Source organism: Apodemus sylvaticus, chromosome 17, assembly GCF_947179515.1.
Source record: "Apodemus sylvaticus chromosome 17, mApoSyl1.1, whole genome shotgun sequence".
Taxonomy (NCBI): Eukaryota; Metazoa; Chordata; class Mammalia; order Rodentia; family Muridae; genus Apodemus; species Apodemus sylvaticus.
The window spans coordinates 34,565,122-34,590,124 of record NC_067488.1 but is presented as its reverse complement, the minus strand read 5'-3'; the positions used below and the strand labels follow the sequence as shown (position 1 = coordinate 34,590,124).

The window sequence follows — 25,003 nt, the reverse complement described above, 5'->3', positions numbered from 1 at the left end:
GTATCAAGGAACTTAATCTTCATGATTCAGGGCAAGTAGACCCATAGCAGACAGAGTGGGTTCTGGGGCTCCTGTCTCATCTCCCTCCAAGTCATCTTCACAGCCATAAAGAGGCCCCCGTCCTTAAGAGATCCACAGTAGCATTGTAAGGATATGTGTGTAAAGAAGCCTTGAGAATCAACATGGAAAGACTTTGGATGCTAGAGGTGAGGGCTGGAAGGGGAGAAGAGCAGAAAAATATGCGAAGAATGCAGAGGCCAAGGGGGAGTGAGGAAAGTCTTCAGTGCTCTTTGATTGTGCCTCATGTGATGAACAGGCTTGGCCAGACTGAGTCAAGGTCAAGGCTTTTCAACATAGACCACACATGGTGCAAAGATCCAGAGCATGTTGGAAGAATGGGGAGAGGCTCTGCAGTTGGAGGAGAGAAGCCCAGAGGAGCAGAGTCCTACAGGCCCAGCCTGCTGTGTTCCCTCTAATCCAGCATGGAGTTTTACAGCTGAACTTATTGCTTTCATCTCTTTCTCCTGTGAAAAACTCCTTGCTGTCCCAGGTCATTTTCAGAAATCCCCTACGGACTAGGTGATGATTTCCTGATAGCAGTAAGCCAGGCTTGCTCCCTGCCTTTCTCTTGTAAGCAAGTGCCATCAAAGGAACAGGCAGAAAATCGAGGGCACTGACCTTTGATCTGTAAAGGCCCGTTTTTCAGCTCCTGTTCTGTCCTCCGTCCTTAAAGGTGAAAACCAGGCAGGATAGGAATGCTAAACTGTGTACCAAAGCCACAGACACAGCTGATTCAGAGCAATTACTAGTTGCCCTCTCAGCCCAGTTTTAAGCCTCTAAGTAAGAAGACATTGTAAATGGCAGCTCTCAAATCTTAGTGAAGAGGTTATCAGGTGGCCAGCTAGACATGATGACTTACACCTGCGATTGCAGGTAGGCTGAAGATTGAGCTGGAAGCATTGTAAGCACAATGCAGTTTAGGCGACCTTGTATTAAAGGAGTGGGATGGGCAAGACCAGAGATGTATCTCAATGGTGCACTCACTGCTTGCCTAGCTGTGTGCAGCCCTGGGTGTGATCCCAGCACAGCAAGACGGAGGTGGAGGTGGGGGAGAGGGAAGGAGAGAGATAATGACAACCTCTCTCTCTCTCTCTCTCTCTCTCTCTCTCTCTCTCTCTCTCTCTCTCACACACACACACACACACACACACACACACACACACACACTCACACACACACACACACACATAGTACTATGACACACAGACATACTACTACTACTACTACTACTACTACTACTAGCTAGGTACAACTGTCATCCAATGCAATCTACCTAAACATTTATATGCACAAGACAATCCCTTCTCTAGCACCTCCCTCCAACCACCAGTGCCAATCACATAAAGCTGGGAAGCCTGTTTTTGAACCAAACAAAATCCAAACCAGAATTAAGCAGAGGGCCAGCCATGGCATCTTCATAAACAGACTAAATCTCCCATGATTCCTTGAAGGCTGATTTTTATGGCTTTTGGATGAACAAGGTTTCCATTTAGTGACAAACTTGCAGGATGGAGTTTGTCACCTTGATGAAAAAAAGGCAAAGATGATGTGACAGGGGCTAAAGAGGGAGCTCAGCAGTTAAAAGTGTGCAAAGTCATCAAAGAATAATATATATTACTGAAAATAGGGAGAAAGGGCATGATGTACTCTACATGATGATAACTCTTGCTCTCTGTTGTCAATACATCTGTTGGCTCACAATTGTCTCTAACTACAGTTCCAAGGTGTCTGATGTCTCTGGGCTCTGTGGGTAGCTGCACTCTCTTACACATACCCTACACAGGTGCCCCCCCACACACACACACTTTTTAAATCTGATGATAGTGTCAGGCAACCCACACTATGCTTTGTATCTTTGAGGCAAAATTGGCACAGGAACATTCAAGGGATTGATCTGTGGCCAATCTCATTTCATCGGCTAGCCCAGGATCATCAATATTTCTAAAATGGTGGGAAAAATAAAATAAAGCCCACCCCATTCTGTCATATGCCTCTAGGCACCATGGTTCAAGGCAAGACTTTTAGGGGGTTGTGTTTAAAATCAACTAAAGATTTTGTGAAACCTGAGCCAGTCCTCTATCATATTGGTTGGATCAAAATGCATACTGACCCTGTATCAAAGAGATTTGGATCCTAATAGTCAGAGGGTAGCCTTGTCCTTAAATATGATTCCTTGGGCACTGAAGTCTTGTCTATGCCTTCACTTCTTTCGGCAGATTCTTTATCCCCAGAAGTCTCCAGACAATGGTCAGTTTCAATAACACAGCAGCTTCTCATGGGAGCACAGTTAATCAATTACCATGTCTCTCCTTTCCGAGTCAGAATGCAACCATTAAGGTCAACAGCTAGGAAACAGGAGGGTCTTCATGCCACTTCTTTATTTCCTGAGATCCACCTAGATTGAGCACAGCATATGTACTATAAAAACCCATGTGGGATTGAATTGGGGGTGGGAGGTATCCTCACTGTCTTGTTTGTCACCTCACAGCCTTAGGCCAGCAAGGGTAAGTACAATGTTTGTGCTAAGTTTGTTCTCTCTGTGTCTGATTATTTCCAGGGGGCCATGTTCTGGACACACCAAATCCCCAGGAATTGCCTCCAGGACTGTCAAAAAATATCAGTAAGAATTCTTTGACCTTTGCCCAGAAGCTAAGTAAAAAAAGTTGTCTAGGATACTGGCAGAGACAACAACCTTCCTTGAATAACCCTGGGATCCTAATTGCTTTAGCATCTGCAAGTAGACACTTAGATGGTACTCAAAAGTATCTCTCTAGCCTTTCCTCCTGATGTCTCACGCTTTAGTACTCTCTCAACCGAGCCCAATTTCTGTGGAAATACTAAACTAGGAATGATAGTAAATGGAGTGATGTTGAGGGTAACTGTGGGGGACTGAACCTTAGCTTTAAAATACAATGTTTGGATGTAACAAATAATGGAAAAGGTGGCTTTGAATTTTAAAGGGAACAAGGAAGGGTATATGTGACAATTTGGAGGGCAGAGAGGAAAGAGAAAAATTTGGTAATTATATTATAATCTCAAAAAAAAAAAGAAAAAAATGTTAAGTGCACTCTAGGCTTCCTAATTAGAAAGAAATGAATGACATATTACAGAGTCCTGGTGCAGGGCTTGATCTGTGGTGAAGAGAACATTGGGATTCCATCAATGTGATGATTCTCATAACTGCACATTTCCCTACTGGATATCCTAAATATTATGTCTATAGGCACCATGCCTTGGCTCCATGCATTTGTCCTCTACAGCCCTTCTGAGCTGAAGCATACTACACCATCCAGAAGCCATTGCCTTTCTTTATTAGTGATCAATGTTGCCTAGGAATATTGCTCCAATCTCATCAGTATTGGTTTCCATGGTAACCCACCTTAGAAAAAAGTTAGTTTGAGGTTAAATTTGTTCTTAGGAAAAGAGAAAACGTTTATCATCTCTGGATAGAAAGAGAAATAGAGGCCAAACCAAGACTCATGTTTGTCTTCCTTCTACTTAGATATCACTTTCTTCAATGGGGTGTTTAAAAACGTGGAGAGTGTGGCTGAAATTTTTGGTAAGTGAAAGCTGAAGTTGCTTTTATCCATTGAGGGTCAAGACTGAATAGGTGTTGGAAGCTAGAAGGGATCACTAGGGTCTTGCTCTCTGTCTCCTTGGCCTCCTAAGCCAAATGCCAACATGTAGCAAGCATCTAAGAGGTCAGTGATGCTATAAGCACATCAGAGAGTCATTATGTGCCTTCAATTTCCTTGATTCCTTGTTCTGGAAAGAGAATGGTATCCCTGTTGCACAAGTGTGGATGCTGAGCCCATGGGAGTTGTGTGGATTCCTCAAGATGGCAATGCAAGAAGGGAGACATTCTCTCTCTCCCCCTACCCCCTCGCTCTTAGTATGTTATACATTTACATTTCAAATATTATAACCTCTTCTGGTTTCCCCTCTGGAACCCCCTCTCCCATTACCCCTCCCCTGCCTCTATGAGGATGCTCCCCCTCCCATCCACCCAATGAAGACATTCTTCATGCCTAGACCTTAATCCCCTATACTAATGTGCTTTGGTTTCCTCTTCCAACTAGCAAGTACATGTGAATCTTAGAGATTTCAAAGATTGTCACACAATCCATGTGTGTTTCATTTCAATTATACAACTATTGATACACCATGAGGATTGCTACCATCAGAAATGGACAATGCCTATCAAATAATGTTTATACTGCAATTGGCCCAGTCAGGGCCACTGGAGCCTACTGTTTCGTTAGAAGAGGCTGGGAATGGGGCCTATGACTCAGTGTGGGTGCCTTGGAGGTCTATGAATGAAAATGCACAGCTATATAAGCACATAAACTTTAGAAAGGTTTTCCCAACAACACTAAGTCAGTTTTCACTTAGTGGTAGACTTCATGGAAACAAACCATGAAGAAGGGAAGGGAAGTTTGAATAAGATAGAAAGAAACCAGAACAGGCTAGTGTTCACAGACCACACCTCTATCCCATCAGTTCCTTCTGTCATCTAGTGTACTCTCAGTGGCAGTGTGTGGTCTCCTCCTTCAGCGTAGAATGGCCTTCTCATCAGAAAAGCAGAGAATGGGAGCATGAAGCTTGAGGTTTAGAGTTGAAAGGAGCAGTGTTTTTCTTACCTGCTTATGCACTGTGTACTTGAAGGTAGATTGTCAGCTGGTGCCCTGAGCATGTGTCTGACTATTGGTGCCTTTACCTTTGACGTGGAGGCAACAGAACCATGCTTACCTGGTAGGATTTATGTGAAGTTTATTGCATTGAAGACAAAAGCTTTGTAATATACCATATGTGTGAACTATTATGGAACTATTGGAAATATCTAGTGTAGTTCCTGGTGCAGACTAGATGCTCAAATACTGTGGTTCTGCATCCTCTCCCCATCTGCTTTCTACACTAGCTTATAATTTTATAATTTCATCACCAAGCCACTAGAGATTCGCTCAGCAAACTAATAATTCAGTAGATCATAATGGCATGTCATGCTTTTTTTGAATTTATTCTCCTTTCATATATTACACACCAATCGTGGTTTCCCCTCCATCTCCTCCAAGTTCCTGCCCCCCTCTTCACCTCTCTTCCAAATCCACTCTCAATTTTCCCCTCCAAAAGGTACAGGCTTCCCATGGATATCAACCAAACATGACATATCAGATTGCAGTAAGACTAGGTACCTCCTCTTACACTAAGGCTGGACTAGAAAACTCAGTAAGAGGAAAAGGGTCCTAAAACCAGGGAAGAGTTGGAGACAGACCTCATTCCCACTGTTAGGAGTCCCACAAGAACACAAGCTACCCAATCATAACATATTTACAGAGGACCTAGTCAGAGCCATGCAGGCCCCACAATTGTTGCTTCAGTCTCTATGAGCCCTTCTGAGCCCTGGTTAGTTGATTATGTGGTCTGTGTCCTTGTGTTATCCTTAGGTTCACACAGCAGTCTGAGTGCAGCAAGATGAGTATATATATATATATATATATGTATATATATATATGTGCATGTGGTATACACACATATGTGTGCATATTGCCAAGTGGTGGAGTGCATATGAGTGTTTACAGTATATATGTGCATATGTCTACAGAGGCCCAATATTGATGTCTTAAGTGTTAATGTTCTTCCTCAAGTGCTCCCTATCTTGTTCTTTGACTCATGGTAACTCTGTTAAATCCGGAGCTCACCAATAGGCACAGTCCGGCTAGTCCGTTTGCTCTAGGGATCTACTGGCTCTGCTTTCTGACACTGGAATTACAGGAAACAGCACACCCACTTGACATTACATGGATTCTGAGAATGCAAGCAGTTTAGAAACTGGGAAATCTCCCCAGTCACAATGGTACCCTTTTTGCACGTTTCTACTGTCTTAGGAAGCAAATATTTTCCAGACGTCTTTGACAAACTCCCTCTTAAGTCTTTTTCAGCCCAGATGTGGGGGATGTGCTCATTCAGAGCCTAGTCACTGTCATGGAGGTATACTGGTATAGTCATTGGCTGAGAATAATAGTGAAATTCACTCAGAAACTTTGAAAATTGGCTTACCTTCCTGAGATCATTCTGGTTTCATTAATAAGAGATCTGGTGGGTGTACCATGCCTGATTTTGATGACTGCCCAGCATGTGGTCAGAGGGTGAACCTCTCTGATCAGACTGGCACTACATGCCTGCTTTTGATTGATCGCCCAGCATGTAGTCACTACATTCAGGATGTCCCATCAACCAGGGTTGCAGGAAGTCCTGAGGAAGGAACTCCTCGTGCACTCGGGTTCCCTGTGCCCACCATGACCTGCTCTCCCCACCCCCAGACTGCCTAGGTTCCCACTTCACCTGGCTGCAGGCTGTCTTCACCAACTTCCCTCTGCTGCTCCAGTTTGTAAACAGCATGAGGTGTGTGGCTGGCCTCTGCCCACGGGACTTTGAAGACTATGGTTGTGCCTGTAGGTTTGAGATGGAAGGGCTGCCTGTGGATGAGTCTGACAGGTGAGTGTGAACCACAGGTGAGCTCACTGCAGCCTAATGACACCTTGGATGGAGCAAATATAGACAGAGACCCAGAAGAGAGACTCAGGAGAGATCTAATTCTGTTTCCTACTGGAGGGTAACTGGTACTCATCTCTTCACAATGCACTGTAACTAGTGATATTGTAGGTGGGTATCAAGTGCCTCTGTCATGTCAAAACTATAGTGCAAGGTCGCTCAAAGATGGTTTTTCCTGCATTAATACCATAAGATCCCTGTCATAACAAAGTAGCAAGATGGACAATGACAACTGAAACCTAAAAAACATTAAGCAAGCTTTAACGAGGGCGTGATCAACAGGTATGGGAGTAGGAGAGTTAACTGAGAAACTGACTGACTTGGGAAATCTATTGCTATGTGTTCAAATTGAAGTGCTATTACCTCAGACTCAGCAATTCCCCTTCTCTGCTCCTTATTTATTTATATTCCATGTTCTTTACCTTTAAAAATGAGCATGATTGTAATGCCTACTTTGGAGTCACTATTTCAGATTAAATGATTAAATAGAAACTGAAGGAGGCATTGTGACTGTGCCTTGTTATGACGTGCTCAAGGGTATCAGTAACCATGAAAGCAAGACTGGGCTTGTAGAAGCAGTAACAGTAGGGATGGTAGTAGCAATGGCTGTAGTGAGGTAGCTATAGTAGTATCAATACTGGCAATAATACTGCTGGAGTAATAGTAGCAATAGCAGCAGCCATAGCACAGGAGGAATGGAGCTAGTATATAGTAGTAAGAGTGGCTGTAACCATGGCAACAGCATCAGCAACAGAAAGCACCCAGAAATAGAAAACTGAACCTGGATCTGAAGTCTACTCCATAATTAATGTCCTATCCCACTGGCATTATTCTGCGCCCTAAATGAAATGCCATGGGGCATGTACTTTTCTCGTCTGTGTGGGCTCAGAGAAGGCTGGACAGATACTCTATGGAATCCCCATGTCGGACAGCTCATACCTGCCCTGACATCTCTTAAAAGATATTCTTTTCCAGTTGTCTTAGTTCTCTGTTCTCCAAACCTTGGAGCTTCTCTTGCTTGTATCTGCTACATAGGTAAGTGTGAGCACAGGGTCTGTCTCTAGAGTCCACTCCCTGTCCTCTAAGCAGGGAGCACACTATGCTCATCCTTTATGCTTCCAGTAATAGTGACCCCACTGACCAAGGAAGTGACCAAACTTTTAACTTCTTTCCATAGCTTAAAAACAGATGAATTGAAAAGGATACATTCTTGGTTGACATAGGAAAATAGCTTTGCAGTTAAACAATGAACTATCCCTACCCTTAAACGTACAGGAGAAGTTGGGAGTTGAATTTGGAACAAAGGGCTAGTTTTCCATTTTAGGGACCAGGGTCAGGTAGTTGACACTGGGATGCGAAAGGACTGGTTCTGCAGGGCATGTGAGGCCAGGTCCATCTCTGAGAACACCATTTTCCGTTAAGTCCCCCATTCCTGCTTCCTTTAATGCTTTGAGCACCCAAGAAATAGAGAAGTCACATAAATAAAGGAGACATTCATCACTGTCTCTTCCCAAAAAGAATGATCAAAGGACCTGTGTCCCCCAAGGTAGAATGGTGGGCTGGATCTAATTTCAGTTACTTTGTCCATTTTGGTCAATAGGGTGGGTATTTCCAAACACCCTGGAAGACAGATTGTTTCCATCTTGAACTTACATACCTTGATTCCCTGCTGCTGTTTATTGAAATAGATGTTTTCTCAAATCCAAGAAATCCTTCTTAGGCAAGATGAAAAAAAAATGAAGGTCTTAATACTTCCGCATGTTTTATTTGTTGCAATGCCCTCCCTGAACTGCTTCCCTGAACCTTGTAGCAGTGTCAACTGGCTGGATGGCCTTGGCCAGGTTATAGAGCTGTGCTTCTCAGAGTCTGCATATGGAAATGCTCACGGTAATGGTTACACCTGCTGAGAAGCACTTGGGGAGAGGTCAAGAAGTGCTATCCTTGTCCAGTGTTCACAGAAAGAACATGGTTAGGGCTCTGCAAATGTTAGCTGCTGTAACAAAAACAGTGATAAACATTGTCCTCATTCCCTCTGAGAGAAAGGTGGTGATGATTAGGAGCTCCTTTGCCAGTGCAATTCTAAGTCCTGACCCATCATGTAGTTCCCCATTGACTTCCTAGGCAACACATCCATTCTTCCCCTGCCTAAGCCCTGGCCTCTAGACTTGCCATCCACAGCTGGGTCACTAGAGGAATATTTCTTGTAAATGTTCAGAACAGTTCCTGGAATACTCAAAGGTATTAGCTCTTACTATGAGACTCGTGTAAGGTCAATCTTTTAAAATAGATATGTAACTTGCTCAAGGGAAATCCCTGGTGCTTGCTAAAGTTTGTCCAGCTGTAGAGCCCCAGTCGTCATCTCTGTTCATCCCAAAGTTAAATATCAAGGCTGCTAGTACAAATGAGGTCTCATTCTTCCTCTTGCTGTGTCCCAGAACCTCAGAGAAAGGCAGTGAATAGCCACCCACAACTCTGTCCATAGTAAGAGAGGCATACCTCCTAGCCTGGAGTCTAAGCCAATCACCACTGAAAGGCTGTCTCTCTACCCTGCTCTTCAGACACTTTTGAGTTCTCAATGAATCAAGCTGGAGTCTTGGAACCTCCCACTCTCTCCTGAAGTCTTGGGTTTCTCCTATTTATAGCCAAAGACCACAGACTTCCTTAGTTCCTGCTTTTCCCTAGCTCAGATTTTATTCTGTGTTCAATCCTTGGAACACCCTGAAACCTATGCCAGCATTAACTGCAGCCTATGTCTATACTTTCCTCAGGACTGATATATACTAGATACTCTGTCACATCTCACTGTGTCACCTCATAGCAGTCCCTTGGGCCCCTGGGTCCTGAAGGTCCTGTTTGCACACATAGAAAGAAGCTGTGTTATTTGCATTAAAATGTTACCTTTAATGTTCCTTCAACATCACCTTCTCACATAATCCAAGCTGCTGTGTATGGGCACTACTCTTACTCACTGATAGATTCTTGACTGACCCACAGAGTATGAGCTCCTTTCCCTGTTCTTCACTTGCTTATCATGTGTAGCATCTCAAATCTCTCTCATAGATCTCTCATGCATTGATATGACAGGATAGAGAAAGTTTTGCAATATGGAAACCACCTGTGCTGCAAGAGGGCTTGTACATCTCACACAGGAACCCACGTATAGGGAAATGAGATGCTCTCTGGCTCACTGTCAGTTTCTGTTTTCTGCATAGTTGCTGGGGTCTCTCTCACCTTGACTCTGAAGGCTAATCCATCCCTTCTTTCTCATCCTCATGGCCCTCTTTTCTTTTTCTCTTCAACTCATCCCTCTTTTCTTCCCTATTCTTCTCTGCCCTTTTTGAGGCAGAGTTTCTTATATAGCCCAGGCTAGTTTTGAACTTGTACCTGTTCTGCCTCTCTAGTGCATGGATGACGGATAGCCAACATAGTTGACTTTCAGGGTTGGTTTCTTTATTTGGGGGTGTGAAATTACCCTACAAAATGGCTTTGGTTTTGTTACCACTGTTGATTTTAAGCAAGCCATTAGAGGTGCCCCTGAAATCTCTAGCAAAGGTAGATTTTTAAGAGAAGTCAGCTCCCATGTGAGGCCAAGAAGAATGACAGAGGCAGATGGAGAAGGGCAGCTTCTGTTATTTATACTGACTTGGGTGGATGCAGAATGTGGTGACAATAGCAACATAGCATCCAAAGTGAGTGTTTAGTTGTGGCTGGTACCAACCCATCTTCATCTACCCTGGATTGTTTTCACACTATGTCCTCCAGCTGAGATCCAGGGACATGTGGTTACCACATACAACTGTACAATGGGCACGGGTGATGCACGCTTCTGTTTGAAGCACATAGTGGCACCCGTGCATTGTGTGTGTGTGTGTGTGCGTGCGTGGGCGCGCGCGCGCACGCGTGAGTGCACGCACCAGCTGAGTATTGAAACAGATCAGAGCCAGGTACCATCCAGACAACTGAATGATTCCCAGCATGCCTGCTTGTCTGGATCCTAATCACTGTCTCTCTTGATCCTGCCTGACCTGCCTCAGCTGCTGCTTCCAGCATCGCAGGTGCTATGAGGAGGCTGTTGAGATGGACTGTCTCCAGGACCCTGCCAAGCTCAGTGCAGATGTGGATTGCATCAACAAACAGATCACATGTGGTGAGCATTTTCAGGCCTCCCAGAGCAGGGGCACGAAATGACCATGTGATCCACATGGAATCCATCCTCTCTGACAAAACCATCATTGGTAAAATAAAATCTGAGCTAGGGAAAAGCAGGAGCTAAGACAGTCTGTTGATACATAACTGATTGATGCATTTGTGGTTCACATGTAGTTAATGCACAATGAATGCTTTTTATAACTGAAACAGTTGGCTGGAATATCATATGATTTATAATTTATTTATACTTGTGGTAACTGTAGTAAGTGGTGAATTGTTTGCTATTTATGCGCCGTGCACCAGCAGAATAATTCCTTAGCTTCTCTTAACTACAGAACAGGAAGGAGCAAAACCTCCTTCAAAGACATGTTATGGAAATTGCATTAAGCCTGTTTGAGAAATGATTGATACAATGGCTGGTGTATAGTAAGAACTCATTGTCATGAGTAGAGGTAGAAATAGAGGTGAGGGGTCAGGCTGATGGTGGCTTCTGCTTGTAAGAGGTGGGTGCAAAGCTTGTGTTCCCATGTAAGCACCTTATTTATGATGTGACTCTAGAAATATTATGTCAGTGTCTAGGCAGTCCTTAATGAAGTCATATTAAGGTGAAGGCATGGAGTAGTAAGACAGTCTTGCAGGTCAAGGTGTTAGATTTAGCCTGTCTCCTGTGTGACTGCTGTAGAACGTGGTTTTCATGCGCAGCAACTCTTATCTTCCCTCCCAACAATCTGTTAAATGGAAATCACTGTTGTTAGTTTTCAGACAAGAGAAGGAAACTTCTCAGAGATTAAACAACCTGCATAAAGTCACAGAGGTGCTCAGCTGTAGAGCCAGACTTTGAACCAAGGCCCCAGTGACTCCCAAGTCCAGGTCCTCGGTCTGGTGCAGGCTGGGGCACTAACAATAGATAGAGGGAGGCACTGAGGAAGGAGGGGGACAGAGAAGCCAGTGGAAATAGAAAAGAACATCCATTTATACGCTCAGCAAACAGATACCGAGATGGCTGAAACCATGTGGGGGGATTTCCAGACCTTCTGCATAGCCAGTACATTAGCTACCTTTGCCATCCCTTTACAGAGTATCTGTTAGGAGCAACTTAGAAAACTTTAAGTTGGCTTCAGGGTTAGAGTGCACAGTCCATGGTGGTGGGAAAAGCACAGAAGTGGAAGCAGATCACTGCTGGGGCGTCAGGAGAACAAAGCAATTGGTTATAGGGCATCAGTCTGAAAGCAGATCACTCAGGCTAGGGGCAGGGCCAGGCTATTGTATTGTACTGATTTTTTTCCATGGGGGAGATGAATAAACATCTGTATACCTCTGACAGAGCACTAACAACAGACCCAAGAATAGGTACACCCAAGTCCATTTGGTGGACCACTGAGTTTAGTTAGTATCTACAGGAACATAGGCAAGATACAGGGCCTTCACTGAAGATTTATATTTCACTCAGCAACTTTTACCTGGTTCTATATCATGGCAGATAGAGACTGGATCTCTTGAAACTGCTGGCCTCCTGGAAAATCTCTGGAGTGCTCTCCTGTACTACCTCATAAGCCCCCAGTTCATGAACCCTCCCTCCTCTCTCTGGGGGTAATTTGATAGGTCTAATCTTGTAAAGGTCTTGTGTGGATTATAATGGGTGCTCTAATTTTAAGATGGAAGCATCCATGCTACACCTGGTAGACGGTAGTCCATAACAGACCTTCAGCGACCTTCCAACTAGTGGTCCGCTTCTTCTAGCAAGGCTACACATTCTAAATGTACCACACACTCCCCAACCAACGCAATCAGCAGGGACCATGTAATAATACACATGAGTTTCTAGGGATCATTTCACATTCAAAGCATGGTAGTCAGACACTGCAAATGTGTTAGAGAGTGACAGGAGTTTTGTAGGTCAGGGAGATGGTTGGGTGGCACTGCGTTTAAACAGGAAGAGCATTCAAAGCTTCCTTGAGAAAAGATTTGAAGTAGTAAGTGATTCTTACTTTAAATGGCTGTGTGGGTGAAGGGAGAGCAAGCAGAACATGGACAGGACTGAGGTGCCCGCTGTGGACTAGGGAACAGAGGAGAGTGGCAAGAAGTGTGGGAAAAGATGACACCCAAGAAGAAATGGATGTCGTGGCCAGGGACAGCCACACAACACTCCCTAGGTGACTGAAAAATCAGGAAGAGGTTTTGAACCAACAGACAGACTTCAATTGAAGTATCTTCTGTTTCTTTTTTGTATTCCTAAGGATAGACCCCAGAGCCTTTCATGTGCTGGATAAGTAGCCTCTATCACTGAGATACCCCCACTCATCTTCCTCTAGCCCTTCCCCTATTCTAGACTTTTCATGACAGTGGATGACAGAACTGGGAAACCTAGTCTGGTGGCCACTGACATGAGTGGGTGGAAGATGGTGGTAGAATGTCTGTAGGGATGTGGTCATTCTTCAAAGTGGATACAGGTGGACCTAGTACAGCAGACTGATGGATTAGACATATGTGATATATAGTGTGTGTGGGACTCCTGGGTTGGGTCCACTAAACCAAAGGGGTGACACCATCTCTAGAAAGTTGTATGGGGAGCAAGTTTGAACAATCCACATGAGGAGTCCTGTGTTGGAACTACCCTTACCTATTGGGATTCCAAAGTTCGATCTTTTGCCCTTGCCCTGCCCTTGCTGTATGCAGAGTCTGAGGATCCGTGTGAGCGCCTGCTGTGTACATGTGACAAGGCTGCTGTGGAATGCCTGGCTCAGTCTGGCATCAACTCTTCCCTGAATTTCCTGGATGCTTCCTTCTGCCTGGCTCAGACTCCAGGTAGGACAACTGGGCCTAAACCCTGCCTCAGGCCTGAGCAGTGGGCAGGAGCTGCAGTGGGTGTCTTCAGCTACCAAGTCCAGCCCTTCCACATCCAAGCCCACTGCTTTATCCACATCCCCTTGTGTTTTCTTACAGAGACAACTAGTGGGAAGGCTGTGACACTGTTGCCTAGAGGTAAAGTTCTCAATATGGCTGGTTCTTTCTGGATTGCAGAGGACTCGTGTTGGTAGCAACTGGTATAGGCATCTCTTCTGGAGACCTGGCTCACAGAAATTCTGGCCGCCAATGGCATTGACTCTGCCTCCCTTTGTAAAGAGACTAATACAAATATCCAGTATCAAAGGGTACTAGTGCCAACTCTACCCTTGCTAGTGGGCAGATGTGAATTGAATCCAGTGAGGGTAGAGAACCTATATTCTCTCTGTGTGGTCAGAGGACTGGTACTCAACAGGACTGGAGCAGCACCTCAGGTCAGAGGACTGGTACTTAACAGGACTGGAGCAGCACCTCAGGTTCAGATGAAGATGTTTCCCACTCCCTTACTTCCTGGCTCCTAGCCCTCCCTGGAGTGGATCCTGCTTTCTCTTCTCTCCCGTTTCCTCCTCACCTCCTAAAGTCTGAGCAAAAAGCACAGCCTGACTGAGGGGACTCTTTTAGAAGGAGAGGTTGTTTATCCTGTGAGTTTTGCTGGGACTCATAATTCATAAATTCTTACTCTAAAATATGGGTCTTATGGAAAAAATACGAACAAGCTTACTTGTCCATCAGAGTTTCTTTGCCCTCTCATTCCCAATACCTTTAGGCACCTGGGGATGGGTCCACTGTCATGCCGTCATCTCATGAATCCTCCCCTCGGGCTCAGGTCTCCTTCTTCGAATTGTGTAATTTTGTTAAGGAGCAATCCCCAGGGTGGGTTGGTGTATATATGGGTGTGTATATGTGGGGAGTGTGCATAGGTACATGCATGTGTGCATGGCCATCAATGGCACAGGCATAGGTATGAGTATGTATGTATTCACGGGTGAATACATGCAGGCGGAGTGTATACAAGGATGTGTGTACCTACATGTATCTCTCTGTATCTTCCACATTTAGTACTCTTAGTATTTTTGATTTCTGCTCTGCCTTCTTAGCAAGAGTCTGTTCATATGGGGACACCTTCAGGATCCACAACTCCCTTACTGTCTCCACCTCCTGTCTCAAATAGCACTCTTCCTCCCCTAGAATCCAGCAGTATCTTGATTCTTCCTGAGTCCAACAGTGCTGGGTTGGCCATGATCCTGGAGAAGAAAGAGCCAGGGAACTCTCAGCTGGAATGGATAACTCTTACACAGTGACACTCTTCTTAGACCCTTCCTCTCTTGACCCCTTAGTACCCAGCCTGCTCAGATTAGAGCCCTTGAGGTTTTGTTTTTTTACAATGTATTGTGGTGCCATTGCTGTTAGAGGCTCTCTTTCCCCAGGGATTCCTGAAAAGCCCACAGACACCAGTCAGATAGCCTTGTCAGGAGAAGGTAAGCATGATGGAACATGTGACCCAACCACCCTTGTCCCATTTGTGTCACTCCATACTGGCTTGATGACATCAGCTCCCCCAGATGTTCCCTGCCTGCTTTGTTATGGAGCTGAGTAATTTCAAGAGGTCCTGATCTTTCTGAGCAATGCCCCACTTTCTACCCCCTCAGCTTTCTCTCACCCCTTTCTCTTCACCTCTGGAGGACCAGAGGTGTGCTGCTGCAGGCTGGCCCACATGCACAGCTGCAGGTTCATCTGGATGGGACAACATATATGTTTTAATGTGCCCTCCCAGGCTTGCTTGGGATACACTTATGCCAGAAAGTTACATGTTGTACATCTGAAATCCAAATTTAGTGGACATACTAAATATATGAGTAGCTCTTGGTACAGTTACTCTACAGAGCCCTCCCTCATAGAAGGTGTGCATTTCTTCAGTCCTTACTCCCAGTCTGTTTTACTGATTCATAATAAAGTGGTGTCTCTTTTCCACAGTGGCTGGTGAGGTGAATGCAGACACACTAACAACCCTCTCCAGGACAAGTAAGCTGAAGGAGTGTCAAAGAGCTCAGGGCACAATAGAGATGCTACCCAAATAAATCCATGTGCTCGTTTTCAGTGGTTACTATTGGACAGAGCCCCCAGGGTAAATACAGGGCCTATTTTCAGACTATGCAGGACACGAAGGCTCAGGAATCTTAAATTTTCTGTCACTCAGCCAGAAATATGTGGTGAGTTGGCCTCAGCTCTGAATTCAATGCAAACATGACCATCAAACCTAAAAATATCTAGGCCAAATTTTAGTTGGTGAACTTGACTTACCCATACAAGCTCATGGTGATTTGCAACCATTTCTTTATTAATGAGTATCTTAGTTATGGTTTTATTGCTGTGAACAGACATCATGACCAAGGCAACTCTTATAAGGAGAACATTTCATTGGGGCTGGCTTACAGGTTCAGTGGTTCAGTCCATTATCATCAAGGCAGGAACATGGCAGCATCCAGGCAGGCATGGTGCAGGAGGAGCGGAGTGTTCAACATCTTCTTCCAAAGGCAAACAGGAGATGACTAGCTTCCAGGCAGCTAGAATGAGGATCATAAAGCCCATACCCACAGTTACACACCTATTTTAATAAGGCCACACCTACTCCAACAGGGCCATACCTCCTAATAGTATCACTCCTTGTGCCAAGCATATTCAAACTACCACAATGCGTGTAAGCAACTGACAATAATTATTCGCTAGTTACTCAGAATGAATAAGTAAGTGGATACCTGTTGATGGGCATTACCATCAGTGAAGGTCTCCAGGGTGTGGGCATTAGGTACCAGACACACACCCTGGATTCTTAGAATACTGAGTCCCAGGAATCTTGTTATTATCCCATGAAAGAGAAACTCTGAGGGTGGTGTCACGCACCCAGGATGTGTCACTTCAGAACTTCTTGGGTTTTACTGGCAGGTTTTACTTTGAAAAGATCAGTGTGCCCCCAGAGAGGATGGTCCAGATGTCCCTTTGATGTGGCAACTGAGTCCACACGAGTCAGCCTCAAAGCCTGTGTTTTATACAACACTTTGTCTTCATCCATAAGTATGCTAAGTTGAAGTCAGTGCTTCCCTTCCCTTTTACAGGTTAACCAGCTGTCTCTCTTCTGTATGGTACAGGGGAAAACGAAATTGGAACTTAGCATAGAGCCTGAGTCTGGAACTCAGCTGGCATGGCTTTTCATCCCACCACTGCCTAATTTTGTAATTCTTGAGGAGTGTCTTAACTCTCTTCTATGTCTGTCTTCTCATCTCTCAAGGAGGGCTGAGCAGGAGACCCTACTTGTGAGCTCCCATTAAATGAGGCAGAAGAACAAAGTTTGTATTGGCATATAATTTGGAACACAATAGGAGCTTTGAAAGAGTTAAGGATTCACCTCACAAAAACACAAGGCTCAACTTCTTTCCTAGAGCCAACAGCAGCATGCAATTCCACTGTCCTGGACTGCCTGCTGCTTTTTTAAATACATGATTTTTTTCTGTCAGTATTTCCCTTCTCCAATTTCCGCATAATACAGAGTTTTAAGCCTTTTTGGAATTTCCCCATCTTGCAAACTGCTGGACCACTTGCCAACACACATGTCTGGGTGTTCCTTTTGGTCCCCTCTTGACCCTGATAATGTCAACTGTGCTAGGACATCTCAGAGTGGGAGCAGGTCAGGTCAGTCTGGGTCCAGAGTTATGTCTCCAGAGACCAAGGCTCATAGGGTAAAGCTGACACTCGTTCTGTCTGTCTTCTCTTATGAGCAGAGTTTATCCAAGATCTTCAAGATGTACAAGTTTCTAGGACCACATCAAGTCCAGGTAAACACATTTAACTCTCTCTGCCTTTGCATATATAAGCTTCTGAAATAAATGAGTTCCAAATAAGCCTTGGACCAAGCCCTAAATGGAAGAAAGAATTGAAAAGATTATGTTTCTATATTCCTCCATAAAGTATAATTGTTGAATTAAGGGACACATTTACAGGAAACAATGAAAAGGTCTCAGGTAAAGATGTGTTTGTGAAATTACATTTAGTTTCCCATTTAAAAATCAATTGTCATTCCATTATGTAAAATCAGATACTTTTTACAGTCAAGGTATTTTCTAGTAGGCTCTCACATTAGTAACTTTTCTATGGCAGAGATAAAACACCATAATGAAAAACATTGATAGCATTGGGGCTTACAATCTCAGAGGGCTAGAGCCCATGATGACAGTGTAGAGAGGTAGCAGGTGGTAGGTGGCTGGAGCAACAGCCCAGCGCTCACATTTCAAGCAGCAAGCAGGAAACAGCTAATTCCAAAGGGTGCCAATCTTTTGATACCTCAAAGCCTGCCCCTCGTGACATACCTCCTCATGCAGGCCATACCTTCAAATCTTCCACAAATAATTCTAAGTATTTAAACATAGGAGTCATTCTCATTCAAACCGCCACACCTAGTCCCAAGCAGCTTTATTGGGCAAAGGATGCAATCAGGCAGCCTGCGAGCGGGATGACGGACCTGGGCATAATCGTGACTCTGATGAGGAACAGCTGCAGTATTTGAACAAGAAAGTCAAGGATGCAAGGGTTTAAGGGTGGGGGCTCCGCTTGCCCTGTGTCGTCCTGTGTTTTCTACCCTTCTCTTTGCCTCTTTACTTGCTTTGAGCATCTAGATGTGTTCTGTGGTAGGTGTATAATTGTAAACACAATACAACCTCAGGCCTGAACGATCATCAAAGTTCTCAAACATGAGCTGACATGCAGATGGTCTATCCCAGGATTCTGGCAGTGTTAAGTCTAGAAACTCAGAGATAGTCGTGTAGAATTTGTGAGTATCTAAGAAAAATGCTCTATATCTGCAAACACAATGTGAGGTGCACCCTCCTCCTATGTCTGTGTTCTGAGAAGTCTCTGTTTGCATTTGGCCGTGACCATGTATGTGTTCGTCTGCAAATGTCTCTGTGCTATTAACTCTGAACCATCAAGCTGTATATTTTCAGGATCTGCAGAGATTATTGCCATAGCTAAAGGTACAACCCATGATTCTGCTGGCATTAAACCACTGAGGTTTGAAATATCATCTGTTGACAATGGTTCTCAGGAAACAACTGGAAAAGGTAGGTGAGAGCCAGCATCTAGGAGTGTGGTGGCCTCCCTCTTTGGAATCTAAAACTATCTGTTAACATAGCCTTTTAAGTCACCTTATAAATGATAACTATGTACTGTTGGTGCAAGTAGAAGCATTACCCCCACCCCTTACTAGATAAGCTTTTTGAGGTTCAAGGATATAAAATTTACCTTTGCCCCTCAGCTGCTATAAGGCTGAGACTGGGCAAGAACTAGGGTTTTCTGTCCCCTGACTCTGTCCTCTCATCACTATGCTTCTACTGGCCTAGAATTCAGGTTCTTGGCCCAAACCACATTATGCATGGGTGGATAACTACATATGAAAGTTGCAAGCAGATGGGAAAGGGTATGAGGAGAGACAGAGAAACAGAAGCAGGGGGAGAAGAGCCAAGGCCTTTAAATGCAAAGTTACCAGGTTTGCTAACATGATGTGCCTGCAAAGCCTAAGAGGCTTTGCAGCCCGCTAGGCTCATCTCAACAGTAAGTGGTTCACAGAGCATCTTTAGTCCTGAAAAGTCCCATTCCCTGGGGAGATTTAATAAGGAATTCAATAGAACACCAGAAGCTGAGCAAGAGTTGTTCTCTGAAACAAAGAGAACAAGGCACACAAGAGGGGTGATTCACGGTCCTCCCAAAGTAGTTCTCATGTGATGTGGAGCACCACTCCTATTTGGAACTCAGCCCTATCTCTCCTGAGAGTCTGTGTTCTTAACCAGCCTGTGACAGATTGGCTTTCCTGCATCTGGGTGCCGGGGACAGCATGAAGGCCATGCTGCAGCTTGGAGAGATGCTCTTCTGTCTAACATCCCACTGTCCAGAGGAATTTGAAACTCATGGCTGCTACTGTGGAAGAGAAGGAAGAGGAGAACCAAAGGACACCCTGGATAGGTATGAATGGAGATGGGTGGGGACAGATGGCAAATGAGGTTGCTGACATCTTTAAGGACCCTCATTTGTACTGGGCTTTAACATCTATCTCTCAAGGAATGGGCTAAGGACATCTGTTCTCACTTAGGTTGGCATGTTAACATAACAGACCAACTTTCCTAATGAGTAGCTGAGGTTAGCTATTCCTCTATTAAAGGGACAAGTCAGGCTGAGCCAGATCTCTTGATGTTTCATTACAATCACAGACTACATCTTAGAAAGGCTGGCTTGCTCACACATTTTGAGTGATTCTAGACTGACCTTGAGAATAGGGGTATGCATTTGGTTAACTCAGAGGAAGGCAATGTTTAAATTAACTTCTCAACAACCTTTAAGTGTATTTGCTAAATTTTACAACCACCACTTTTCAGGGAATTTCCTTGATTCATATATGCACCCATTCACACACATACACACTCTGCACACATCTCTGGGAGCAGTTTTGTGTGCCAGGCATTAAGCGAGGAAGGAGAGATACAAACTTGATTATAGCTAACAAAACAGAAAACAAAAACAAAAACAAAACAACCCCAAACTTCATGTGCACAAGATATTTCACAGTGAGACAGGCCATTAGACAAAAGTACATTGATGAAATAAGTAATTACATGGGATTCACCCTAAGTAGAAAGGATATTCCAAGAGCATAATTGATAGGATTTGGAAGATTGATTACTAGTTTGCTCACCCATCCACCTGTCTACCCATCCACCCATCCACCCATCATCCACCCACCCATCTACCCATCATCCACCCACCCATCATCCACCCACCCATCTACCCATCATCCACCCACCCATCATCCACCCACCCATCTACCCATCATCCACCATCCACCCATCTTCTACCCATCTTCCACCCATTCACCCATCCTCCACCCATCCACCCATCATCCACCCATCCACCCATCATTCACCCATCCTCTACCCATCTACCCATCATTCACCCATTCTCCACCCACCCACCCATCTACCCATCATTATATTTAGTGTTTACCACTAAGATTGCTTCCTCTTTCTCTTCACTGATTCAGGCTTTCAGTGAAGGAAATCAAGGGCCACCCCCCCAAAAAAATCTCTCACAATTCGACCCTACTGAAATTTTGATTATAACAGTTAAAGCTGCAGTTGCAGCAATTATTATATATAATGAGGTTGTATAATGAGATTCCACAGCATGCTCTCTGTCCTCCATGACAGACAGAGCTTGAATAGTGTCAAGATTCCAGAGTACACATAACTCTTCATTGAGATAATGAAGACAGGGACATAGCCAGCAGTAGCCTCTATATCCCATTAAATCTCATGCAAAAAAAAATGTGGCAATTATGGGGGTGCCTTCTAATTTCACCAAAATATGAAATCTGAGTGGTTGGGAAAATATGTTGGTATGGCTTTCTGATATCTACAGGAAGAAATTAAAACCCCAAAACTCTAGGTGGACATTCTGAATGGCAGTTTGTCACACTGATGCCATGATACACAAGAACGCTATCTCACTACCATGTACTGTGTAATTCACAAACAAGTGATTTGCATGAAGAAGTTGATCACTTATGATTCTTAATGACACTAACTTTAGATTGCAACCACTGTGTTCATTTTCCACACCTGTGACCCTGAGAAATACACATTTAAGACAGCATGGCTCCTCTGTAGTGGCAGGGGAAAATGGGTCAGACATTGACTTCAGCTATCGGGTACTGTGAGTGTGTGAGGTAGGATTATTCTTCCTGGCAACAACACTGGTAAAGCTGCTATGTGGCTCAGAACAAGTTACAAATATGGTCACCCTTGGTTGGGCCATGGTCTCCAGAAGGAAGTGCTTGAAAGGCAGTTAATTAATCCTCACACCAATCCAAAAAGGCAGCTCTATTACTCTTACTTCACAGAGGAAACAACCTATGCAAAATGCAGAAGAGTGGGAAAGTTGGGGAATGGGCTGGAAAACAGCTTTGCCTTAGACTTAAAACCACCTCTTAGCTACCCAGTGGATTTTAAAGACCTGTAGATAGCTAGAAATGGAGCACTAGGGAATAATCGTAGGTCTCTATTGACTGGCATCTTCACAAGTGTTCAATAGACATCATCTGGCCAAGGAGGACACCAGAGATCCTGATATGTTAGGCCAGATAGGTGAACCTGAATACAAGACAGCAACTCATTCACTTGTTTTCTGAGGCCCTGCTTTCTGCTGGGACCTGTGTTGGATGCAGATCTTCATGGCTCCCATGGTCTTTTAGATAGAGTTAAAGCTTCTATAATATGTGAAGATAAGTGTTCTATTATATTAAAAGTTGGATGTAGTTGGGTCACTGTATTATCATAGACATTTGTGCAAACTAAAGAGGCACCCTTCTTGAAAAAAACCCTTCATTCTCATCTGCTGGAAAGGTATAGTGATGAGTGGATTTGCCATCAAGGGTCATAGTAAAAGAAAATTGTAGAAATCCCAGTATACACAATGGGGTTGATGCTATGTTGGAGACAGTCTCCTGGTGCTTGCTGGACACAGCCTCAACAGCCTTTGAGGCATGTAGTAGCCAGTCTCACACACGCTGACAGAAGAGCAGCAAATGTTAGTATCCCATGCAGTGCTGAGAAAAAAAAAAGACCTGGATCAGTGGGGAACGATGGTAAATAAAGTTTCCTTGGTTTTAGGTGCTGTTTGTCCCATCACTGCTGTTTGGAGCAGATGAGACAGCTGGGCTGCCTCCATGGAAGGCGCTCTCAATCATCTGTGGTATGTGAAGACCACAAGCCCAAATGTAAGTGTGGAGGCTGTCTAGAGTCCTTCTGTTTTTGTGTCTGCATCCTGGCTGGAGCTGGGTTACAGATACTTCCCCAGGCACACCTTCATCTGGACCAGTTCCATTATTTTTTACTTTAAGACATGCACTTATATCCATTTCTATTGTCTAATTGTCCAATTGTCTATAGTCCAAAACTAATTGTCTCAGTAACCTCTACCTACTAAGCCCATGCTGTATGTGGTTCCAAGCCCTTGAAACACAGTTAATCCTCAAACCAGGCCTAGGCAGCAACTCCACTGCCTTTTCTACTTCACAGAGGAAGCAAATGCTGCTTACCACCAGATAGGCAGAAGGAAGTGGGAGAGTTGAGATCTGGGCAGAAAATAGCACTGCCTCAGACCTGGAACCTCCTAAGCTATCCAGTGGGTTCTCCTAGCAAGCAGACCCGTTCTGGATTTGATCATCTAAAGAATACTGTGATGGAGAGGGATGGCAGGCTCTGCTGGAGGTGTGCCTAGCACACAACTCCATTCCCCACCATGTATCCCACAGAGACAGGTCTCACCTCTGTAAGCATCAGCCCTGAGCACATGACAAAGTGTCCTTCGAACTGGCTCCCAGGGACACTATTGTCCTCTTCATTGATTGCACATGCCATGCACAACACAACACACAGGTCTCCATGACATTGCTTATGCCATCATTAATGGGAATGCCATTTGCTTCCTCACTGATTCAGCGTTCCACAGAGCCAATACGCCTTCACTTGGAACTAGAGAAATAACTGTGACAAAACATCTGAGAATCATCAACTATTAACAAAAGAAAGATGTAGTCTGGCTTATGGGTTCAGTCCATGGTCATAATGGCCCCATTGCTAAGAGTTTGTGTAGAGGCAGAACATCATGGCAAAGTTGCTCTCTTCATGGAGGTTGAAAAAATGGTAGGGAGATGGAGGTCAAGTAGGTCAGGGTAAAATACACCCTTATGGAGTGTGCACGCACCCGCATCTCTCTCTCTCTCTCTCTCTCTCTCTCTCTCTCTCTCTCTCTCTCTCACACACACACACACACACACACACACACACACACACACAGAGAGAGAGAGAGAGAGACAGACAGAGACAGAGACAGAGACAGAGAAACAGAGACAGTATGACTGAGACAAGAGAGACTTAGTTTTATTGCTATGAATTTACTATGACCAAGACAATTTTATAAAGGAAAACATTTCATTGAAGCTAGCTTACAGTTTCAGAGGGTCAGTCCATTATCATCACGGCAGGAAGCATGGCAACCTGTAGGCAGACATGGTACTGGAGGAGTTGAGAGTTCTATATCTTGATCCACAGGCAGCAGAGGGAAACTGTCTCCCCCAATGGGCAGAGCTTGAGCTTAGAAGACCTCCAAGCCTGTCCGCACAGTGACACTCTTCTTCCAACAAGGTGGCACCTCCTATTAGTGCTACTCCCCATGAGCTGAGCATTCAAACATGAATCTATGGGGCCAACCTTTTCAATCCACTACTCATACCATGACCTGTTTTCCCCACTTACCCCCACTGCTTGTTTTTAATCACCTAATGCCACTCAATTACAAACCCATCAGTGTGTTAATTCACTTACAAGGTGATCTAATGATCCTAAACCCCATAGCTGGAAACCTGGGCCTTAGCACAGCCTTTGGAAGGCATTTAAGACTCAAAAACTGTAACAATAATAAATGTGTGTGACCTTTGCCTCAAACTGCTCCCACTAGAGACTTGGAAGGAGATCAGGAGAGGTAAGACTGACAGGAAGCTAACAGGTTCTGAGATGGCACGGGCATTTTCCACAGGATTCTGAAGTATCAGGACCTTAAAAACAAGAGGTGAGGCAGAAAGTGTGATGAGGGTGTAAGGTGAGTCTGGAGAGCCTCAAATGAGAAACACAAAGGGCAGAAGGAACAGACCGGACCACTAGAAACACTACATGCCACCGGAGGAACTGTGCGAGATGGGGACAGGAATGGCGAATGAACTGGGTTTGGGCAAGCGGCTTTATGTGCCCTTCCTGATGCCTCAAATCTGCTCCTCTGTTCTTGCTAAGGTGTGGGGCAGAGCCTGTGTGAGAAGCTACTCTGCGCCTGTGACCAGATGGCAGCTGAGTGCATGGCCTCTGCCTTCTTTAATCAAAGCCTCAAGTCACCAGACCGACCTGAGTGCCAAGGCGAGCCTGTGTCCTGTGAGGAGGGCATGCTCAGAGGAACCTTAGCCTCTTCTGCGGACTCCAGTTCTGAGGAGAATAGCAAGGAAGCTGCACCTCAGATGGAACGCCTAAGAAGATTATTTCTGGAAAACCCTCCTGGTCTGTTGGGGGCCAGGCCCCTTGGTGGAAGATAAGACACTGAGAGCCAGTAGCTCTAAGTTGCCCGAGCTCTTTGGCCTTCAGTCCTGTCCATAGGAGCCTTAGCAGGTTCTCTAAGAGAGTAGGGACAGCCACCTCTTTACCCATGAGCCTCCTGAAACTTGTCAGCACACAGATACATGTGTCTGGAGAATGAATGTAGATGACAGCACTTCCCTTCTTCCTGTAGTTCATTATGGAAGCTCAATAAATTC

The 25,003-nt window shown here is 44.6% G+C and overlaps 1 protein-coding gene across 2 annotated transcripts in view; it reads left to right on the top strand.

The window, feature by feature from the left end:
- Nucleotides 1-24,784, top strand: part of Oc90 (otoconin 90) — a 28,836-nt gene extending 4,052 nt beyond the window's left edge. The window contains exons 2-13 of one of the 2 annotated variants that reach the window (XM_052161233.1): nucleotides 2,618-2,680; nucleotides 3,563-3,619; nucleotides 6,381-6,555; nucleotides 10,647-10,759; nucleotides 13,438-13,566; nucleotides 13,705-13,743; nucleotides 15,033-15,083; nucleotides 17,382-17,435; nucleotides 18,600-18,716; nucleotides 19,443-19,614; nucleotides 22,314-22,420; nucleotides 24,492-24,784. In XM_052161233.1, the coding sequence (XP_052017193.1) occupies nucleotides 2,618-2,680; nucleotides 3,563-3,619; nucleotides 6,381-6,555; nucleotides 10,647-10,759; nucleotides 13,438-13,566; nucleotides 13,705-13,743; nucleotides 15,033-15,083; nucleotides 17,382-17,435; nucleotides 18,600-18,716; nucleotides 19,443-19,614; nucleotides 22,314-22,420; nucleotides 24,492-24,784 (1,370 nt within the window). The remainder of the gene's footprint in view (nucleotides 1-2,617; nucleotides 2,681-3,562; nucleotides 3,620-6,380; nucleotides 6,556-10,646; nucleotides 10,760-13,437; nucleotides 13,567-13,704; nucleotides 13,744-15,032; nucleotides 15,084-17,381; nucleotides 17,436-18,599; nucleotides 18,717-19,442; nucleotides 19,615-22,313; nucleotides 22,421-24,491) is intronic. The other variant, XM_052161234.1, reaches the window with a different exon arrangement.
- Nucleotides 24,785-25,003: the final 219 nt, after the last annotated feature.